The following is an 8,297-nucleotide window of genomic DNA, read 5'->3' on the forward strand; positions in this document are numbered from 1 at the left end:
ACTCGAGACAGGGCCAAGTGTTCCCCAGGGGGCAGTGTCACCATGGTTGAGTATGGCTGGCCGCATGAAGCAACACCTGGAGCTGTGATTTCTGCACCTCCTGGGTGAGAGACGCGTCAGTACTACGGGAACCACAGAACAGACATTCTCCCTCTGGCAGAGATCCTTGAAGCTCAACCCGACGGTTAATCAGATGGCCGGGGGCTCAGACATCACCTCTCAAAGGGCATCCTGACTCCATGAGCACGGCCAGGGTGTTTCCCAAAATGCAGCTGCCCTGTCATGGTTTGTCCAGTAGTCACGTAGAGACGTGAGAATTGGACTATAAAGCAAGCTGAGCGCTTGAATCGATGCTTTCGAACTGTGGTGTTGGAGAAAACTCTTGAGAGTCCCTTGGACTGCAAGGAGATCCAACCAGTCCATCCTAAAGGAGATCAACCCTGAATATTCATGGGAAGGACTGACGCTGAAGCTGAAGTGCCAATCCTTTGGCCACCTGATGCAAAAAACTGAGTCATTGGAAAAGCCCCTGATGTTGGGAAAAATGGAAGGCGGGAGAAGGGGACGACAGAGGATGAGGTGGTTGGATGACATCACCGACTCGATGGACATGGGTTTGGGTGAACTCTGAGAGTTGGTGATGGACGGGGAGGCCTGGCGTGCCGCAGTCCATAGACTCTCAAAGAGTCGGACACGACTGAAAACAACAACAACCACAGTCACTCCAGCGCCTCACCCACCTACCTAATGAAGCTCTTGCACAGCTGCAATTGGAGTGGTGCCTTCATTTATTGCTCTTTGGCTGCCCCGAAGAGCTTCAAGATCTCAGTTCCCTGACCAGAGATTGAACCGTGAGCTGCGGCAGTGAAAGCCCGGAATTCTAACCCCTGAGCCACGTGACGAGCTGAAGGCATCTGCCATCCAATGACTCCCGACAGATCAGACCAACTGGGCCGGTTAGGAGGCTGAGTCACCTGTAGCCGCAGGTGAGCCCAGAGTTCGGTGTCACTGCCAAGGGAATAAAGGCTCAGACAGGTTTTGCTGGCTCCGCTGCTGGGCGGGACTGCAGAAAGACAGAGCTTGGCCTCAACGCTCTTCCTTTAGCCCTGGTGTCGGTTCACAGAGAACTCACATCTCCCTGCACACAAAAGCTCCCGACGTCGTTTCTGCATGCCCCACGTGCGGGAAGACACTCAGACCACGTGGATTCGTGGAAGGGTCTCTAGGAAGACCTTGGGCTCTGGGTGCCAGGATGGCTCACAAAACCACACCTGTTTCTAAATACCCGTCCTCAAACAGGTCACACAGGATGTGCCACAAGAGTTACATCCAAACCAAATCTCTGCACTCCTAACCTAGTCATTTATGCACGGGAGAGTCGGACGGTAAAGAAGGCTGAGCGCCGAAGAATTGATGCTTTTGAACGGTGGTGTTGGAGTGCCGGGAGCCACCACGGGACATCCCACCCATGACAAAGGTCATGTGGAAGAGACCTGACAGGCAAAGGCGGATCAGGCCTCAAGGGACCCCCTGAATCTGCTCGAGCATCCACCCCAAAACCAAAGTCTGTCTTACTATTTTGTGCCTCTCACCAACTCTTCTGACATTAACAGGGGGCTATCTCCGACCACCTTTCTCTGGAAAAAGTCAACGTAGGGCTTTAGTTAATGGGCATGAAAGGAATATTTCTATTTTAACCCCTCTGATGGCTTTCTAGCTTGCCCGACGGGTTTATCCGTACTCTTGCAATTAACACACATGACTGTTCACAACTCCCCAACCTTGAAAGGCACGGGAAGCCAAAGCATTCTAAAGGTCGTAATGAGTATAAAGTCCTTTAAGGGATGAGAAAGTATTAGGGTAGTACTGGTAAAGGGCTTCATTGTTGAGCCAATGCTTGCTGCCAAGTGCCCGTGTCCCTTATCCACTGTTCACCTGGGAGTGCATTGGTTAACATAGTTGGAATGTAAGAAAAACAAGCAGCAGCCTTGGAATTAACCACATCAGACCTTTGAGCTAATTGGTTCTTTCTTTGTTGTGACCCACTGCACCTTTGCTCCGTGAGAATGTAACTGTGTTTAGTACTTTCTGAGCCTGGGAGAAATAAAGAAGAAACACTTTAAGGGAAAACAAGTTTTCTGGCCGGGCAGCCTTTATCAAAAAAGGGTCATAAAATGTCCACAGGCCTCCAAGGCCAGAAGATAACGTACACAACATTGTTTGTGGGAAAGCTATGCAGGAAAAATCCTGGTTTCGATAAAGACAAAAGAGATGTAATGTTTGGGCTGACTCTGTGTGACTTGGCATCTTTCATTTCCCGCTATGTACAAGTCAAGGTATAAAAGTTCCTTTTGAAAATAAAGTTATGGGCCTCGCTCACCGAAGCTTGGTCTCCCCATGTCGTTCTTTTTTCCTTTTCCTTGCTTTTCTCTCTCTGTTCTTCTTTCAGGATGACTCCTTGGAACACAGGAGCTTTATTGGCTTTCTGTGTTTATCAAGGAAGATCAAGCCCTGCTCTCCGCTTTGTTATCCTTATCGCCTAAGCCATCATCCTGAGGGTACCCCTGGATCCTGCTGGGGCTGGACCCCGGTAAGAAGACTCTTGAGAGTCCCTTGGACTGCAAGGAGATCCAACCAGTCCATCCTAAAGGAGATCAGTCCTGGGTGTTCATTGGAAGGACTGATGTTGAAGCTGAAGCTCCAATCCTTTGGCTCCTGATGCAAAGAACTGACTCATTGGAAAAGATCCTGATGCTGGGAAAGATTGAAGGTGGGAGGACAAGGGGACGACAGAGGATGAGATGGTTAGATGGCATCATCGACTCAATGGACATGAGTCTCAGCAAACTCTGGGAGTTTGTGATGGACAGGGAGGCCTGGTTTGCTGCAGTCCGTGGGGTCAAAAAAGACTCAGACACCACTGAGCAATCGAACAGCAATGAGTGACATTGAAAGAAAATCTTTTAATTTCTAACCTACAACACTACTTACTCTTCAGCCCCTCCCAATCCTCAATGCCTTAGAATTTCAATATCCAAAGGACCAAATATGTGTCTCCAGTTGCTATTAAATCTTGCCCTTCATGGGTTAATTATAGTTGCCTGAGTGAGGCCCCTCCCTGCCTCTGTTCCTCAACATGCCAAGATGGGGAAAAGCCTATATTGGAGTTTCGGGCGTAAACAACTCACATGCTTTTAATTTGCCAACCGGAGGGCTGACATTGAGGAAAAACATATCTAAAAAACGTGAACCGAGGCTGTCCCTGCAAAACCCCGTCTCTGGCGACAGTGACTCGTCCCACTGAACCCAGCCGCATCTCAGCTCCTTGGTCGCCCTACAGAACTACACGAGCCACTCGGACTGTTGATAGAAAGCGCAGAAGTAAAGAAAATCTCAACCCGCCCCAGGGACACGGATCACTTTTTCCATGCGTGCCACACCCAGAGATCAAAATCCGAGAACCGGGGAAAAAAAAAAAACACACCTGGCTTCTAAGTGTGTTCCCAGCCCTACAGATCTGGGTCCTTTCCCCCCAGAACCCCGAACGTGGTACCCGGTCCCCTGGTTTGCTGTCCAGTGCCATCAGATCGGAGTCTGTTTTTCTTTTCTACACTCTGGCAGTTTGCAGCCGTTTCCTGGGAGGAAGTGGTTTGGGACGGAGTGTTTATTTTTTTCAGCAAGCAGATAGAAATGCACACCCGAGCACCTCTTTCTCTGGGAGCCAGCCCTCCCTTACCTCGGACATGCAGCAGAACACACAGGAGCGTGAGGCAGGAGAGACCCCGCCATGCCTCCATCCTCCTTGGTCTCCAGCGAGTGGGCAGGTGGGCGGGCTGGGCGATCTGGCCACCCTACCCTCGACAGGCGATGCCGTGCTGACTTCTGTTGTCGAGAGGAAAACAGGAAAGAAAAGAAAAAAAGGATGAACCAGCCTCTCTGCCTCTACAGCCTCTCTGCGGGCTAGTGATGAGCAGGGCGGTGCCGAACCTCCCAGCCGGAAGCCCGCCCGTGGGGACCAGCTCTTACATGCCTGCTTCGGGGAAGGCACCTCCCTCAGCTACGCCGGCCAAACACCCTACGAAGGTGGGGAAATAGGCGACCGCCTGATGCCACTGGGCATCTTGGGTTGTAGGGAAGCTGGCACACCGGCTTGGCAGCTCTGCGCCCTGCAGGCGTGGGAAGAGCCCCAGGATCAGAGGTGCCAAGCTCGTGTGTAAGCAAGAGCTGCCTCGCCCCACGGACAGGGGTCATTCCCAAGACCCTCGTGCAGGGAGACGCCAGACCCAGAGCCTAGAGCAGCGCAGAGACTGAGACGTGTGTCTCAGTCGCTCAGCCGTGTCCGACGGTAGCCCACCAGGCTCCTCTGTCCTTGGGGATTCTCCAGGCAAGAATACAGCAGTGGGTCGTCTTGCCCTCCTCCAGGGGATCTTCCCAATCTGGGAATCGAACCCAGGTCTCCCTCATTGCAAGCAGATTCTTTACCGTCTGAGCCACCAGGGAAGCCCCCGTTTAATCTCTGCATTTTTTTTTTTTGCAACTTGCAGACCCTGTGCCCTTAAAGAGTCACACTGCGCCCCTGAATCTCAGTTATCGACGCAGGTGGGGGGGCAGTGAGGGTCAGCAGCGGGGATGATGGGGGGCCAGACAACCCGACTTCACTTGCTCTGTCCCCTGATCAGTGGTAAAGAACGAACCTGCCATGCAGGAGACGTGGGTTCAATCCCTGGGTCGGGAAGATCCCCTGGAGAAGGACATAGCAAGCCACTCCAGTTTTCTTGCCTGGAGAATCTCATGGACAGAGGAGCCTGGAGGGCCTGCAGTCCGTGGTGTAGCAGAGAATCAGACACGACTGAGCTACTGAAGGACAACAAAACCCACTGTGGGCCTTGGAGGTGGTTATAGACGGGGGCAAATTCCTTCTTTTTTTTTCTTCAGTTGAAGTATAGAGTTGGTTGACAATGTGGTTTTAATTTCAGGCGTGCAGCAAAGTGATTCAGTTATACAAGTATGTTTATATTCTTTACCAGATTCTTTCCCATCCTACATTATTTTAGTGAATGTAGTTCCTTGTGGTCTATATTAGGACCTTGTCGCTGACCTGCAGGGGGAAAAAAAGAAAAATGCATTGTCTTTGAGAGCAACTCTGGGAACCCAAAACCAGGTAGTCTGGTGGTCACGGAGAGGCAGACGATTTTGAGGATTTTCAAGTCGAAGCACGGGCATCAGATGAGGTGAACACGGCCATCGCTGTTTCGTTACCTCGGAAGAGCGACTCAATGGGTCTCGGACGTGGTTTGGCAAAGAATTAACTGCTCTGCCCCGCCTGCCTGCCCAGGTGGAAGTGAAGTGAAGTCGCTCAGTCGTGTCTGACTCTTTGTGACCCTATGGACTGTAGCCCGCCAGGTTCCTCCGTCCATAGGATTTTCCAGGCAAGCGTACTGGAGTGGGTTGCCATTTCCTCCTCCAGGAGATCTTCCCGACCAAGGGATTGAACCCAGGTCTCCTGCCTTGCAGGCAGACGCTTTACCGTCTGAGCCACCCGTCTGGCAATGCAGAAAACATATAAGAGACGCGGGTTCGATCCCTGGGTGTGGAAGATGCCCCTGGAGGAGGCCATGGCAACCTACTCCAGTATTCTTGCCTGGAGCATCCTCCGGGCTTCAGAAGAAATTCCTTCGAACCAGACAGAGGCCCTGGTTGCATGACACTGCGAAAGCCATCAGATGGGAGACCGACAAGCCAGCTCTAGCTTCGAGGTTGGGCTTGGCCAGCGCACCACGTGGCAGGGAGGACCCCCCCACTGCCACGCTCCCACCCACCACTATCCCACCCCAAGTATGTCGGAGGAGGACCCACATCCACCGAGGGGTGTGCAGAGCAGCATCAGGCCCCATGAAGAGGGCTGGAAGGAGGGACAGCAGGGGGAATTTAAAATTAAAAAAAATTCCCAAACGCATCTGCTGCAAGCCCCCTCCAGGCTGACCTGGAGGAAGCGCGGGGTCTCAGATGGGAAAGATATGCTGGGTTAAGGGGGGAGGTGCTGTGTATGCCAGGAGGTTCGGGGACTTCCTGACGTGCTAGCACCCCCGACACCTGGAAGCCCCCTGGTGGAGATGGGGTGCGTTAGGGAGCTCCCAGGAGCCTCCAGGGTGTGACGTGGGCAGGGGAACATCCTCAGATTAACTTGCTGCCACTAGAGCTCAGGGCGTGCTCGGGAGAAGGTGGGTCGTAAGGAGGGACAGGGGCCTAGGGTGACGTGTGATGAGAGCAGGAGACTCAGCAGCAGGTGGCCCTTGGTCCCCAGGAGGGCCTGCCTAAGCCCAGAGCCGAGCCTGACCGTGAGTGCACAACGGTGCGTCCGGCCGTTCCTGGGGAATCTCGCAGGCAAGAGAATGTCGGATGCAGGAACCAGTTCTCAGGTCTGGGCGGCAGGAGAGGAAAGCGTTGAGCTGAGACAGGACTCATGGGAAATCCTCGAGGATGGCAGTGCGAGTCACTCAGTCGTGTGCGACTCTGTACGACCCTATGGACTGCAGCTCACCAGGCTCCTCTGTCCATGGGATGCTCCAGGCAAGGACACTGGAGTGGGTTGCCATTTCCTCCTCCAGGGGATCTTCCTGACCCAGGGATGAAACCCAGGTCTCTTATGTCTCCTGCATTGGCAAGTGGGTTCTTTACCACTCGCGCCACCTGGGAAGCCCTAGTATCAGTATGGTTGGTGCTTTTTCTAGGTATGACTACAAGCCCAGAAACTAAGTTCACTACACAAAAATAATAAATGTGAATGGGGGAAAATATCACTTCAGAGTTAAAAGGTGAGGCATAAAGTGAAAAAGCACATTTGCTACTTATGTCAAGTCAAATCTTTAATATGTGAAGAGTTCCTACAAATCAATAACAAAATAACACATACGGGCAAACAGCATATTCATTTCCTTCAAAAACAGAACGTCAATGGGTCTCCCACACACAGATTCTCAATCTCACTTGTGTTAAGATAAATGCAGCACAAATACAGTTGACGGGATATCATTCTTCAGACACTGGCACCGATCGGAAAGCTTGCTCAGCAGTGAGGAAACAAATCTGACATCACTGGGGTGTATCGTGAATTTGCAGAACTTCTGTAGGGGGTGTTTGGGCAATGTCCATAAAAATTAAATATACACATGCTTTTTTTCTCCCCCCTCACAAAGCCAACTTCAGGCATTAATGCAACACACACATTGCACTTCCATGGAGCCACAAAACTCTGCTTCCAAAGCTATTCACTGCAGCATCTCATAGCAAAACCTTGACCACAGTTTACACGGGTTGATCAAATCCATTATGACCAAGACTTGTAACAAATCCTTTGCTGGTATGTCCTCAAATAAAATCTTGACATCAATTTCAAAACCTGTTGGACTGCGATTTCTTTATACAGGACTTCTTAAATGAGTTTTAAAAGCAATCATTACGCAAGCATTTAATCATCAAACCACCCAATTTAAACTCAATTTTTCAAAAGGCCCCACCTTTGATAAAGTCCTATTTTATCTCAACAAGACATTGAGCTGAATCTACAACCATGTACATACACCGTCCATAATAAAAGCCTAGGTGACTTCTTTCTTACAGGTAGAGGTTCAGGAATGAGTCACAATTTCCTAAACCTAACCACTTCACCAGTCTGTTGTTTAATGAGACATTTATGCTTATCCTATGATTGTGATGCTTACAAAAATGTTGACATTATTCATAGAGTTACAAAAAGACTTTACACATTTTTTTTATAAAGCAAATCAAAGCACAGACTCTGATGACTCATTGGGGGTGAATGTGGACACTCTCTGCTCCCTTTGTAACCCAGTGACCTAAGCTAGTTAGCAAGAGGACCCGAGCATATTGATTAATCCAGGCCTCAGCTCTTGACAACTGGTCGACCCCTTCCATTGACTGAAGACATTTATTTGTGTTCTGTCCTGTAGAACCGAGATGTCATGTCCACCCTTATACACACCCGGGCCACAGGTATTCCTCATATGAAGTGATGAATGGATATGATAAATACTTAATCTTCATTTTTTAAAATCATTTCATACATGCAAAAATTATCATAGTGTCCAAGACAGAGCAAGTTCAATAGACTGGTGGCGGTCTCTGGTAATACCTTGAGAAGGAAACTCCCAATGCTTTTCAACAATGACGGGAGGAGGGGTTGTGGAGAGAGGGGGGTTTGAGCCTTCAGTAGGGAGATGGCTCAGTTGCAAACCACCCCACAAAACAACTGAAAGAGTCTCTCTGAGCCTCCAAGC

The 8,297-nt window shown here is 50.4% G+C and overlaps 1 protein-coding gene across 1 annotated transcript in view; it reads right to left on the reverse strand.

The window, feature by feature from the left end:
* Positions 1–4,004, reverse strand: part of XG (Xg blood group) — a 13,829-nt gene extending 9,825 nt beyond the window's left edge. Inside the window, exon 1 of the mRNA XM_010841176.1 lies at positions 3,737–4,004. Coding sequence (XP_010839478.1) covers positions 3,737–3,797 — 61 coding nt within the window. The 5' untranslated portion in view covers positions 3,798–4,004. The remainder of the gene's footprint in view (positions 1–3,736) is intronic.
* Between the last annotated feature and the right edge of the window lie 4,293 nt (positions 4,005–8,297).

This window comes from Bison bison, unplaced genomic scaffold (assembly GCF_000754665.1).
Source record: "Bison bison bison isolate TAMUID 2011002044 unplaced genomic scaffold, Bison_UMD1.0 scf7180017846951, whole genome shotgun sequence".
Taxonomy (NCBI): domain Eukaryota; kingdom Metazoa; phylum Chordata; class Mammalia; order Artiodactyla; family Bovidae; genus Bison; species Bison bison.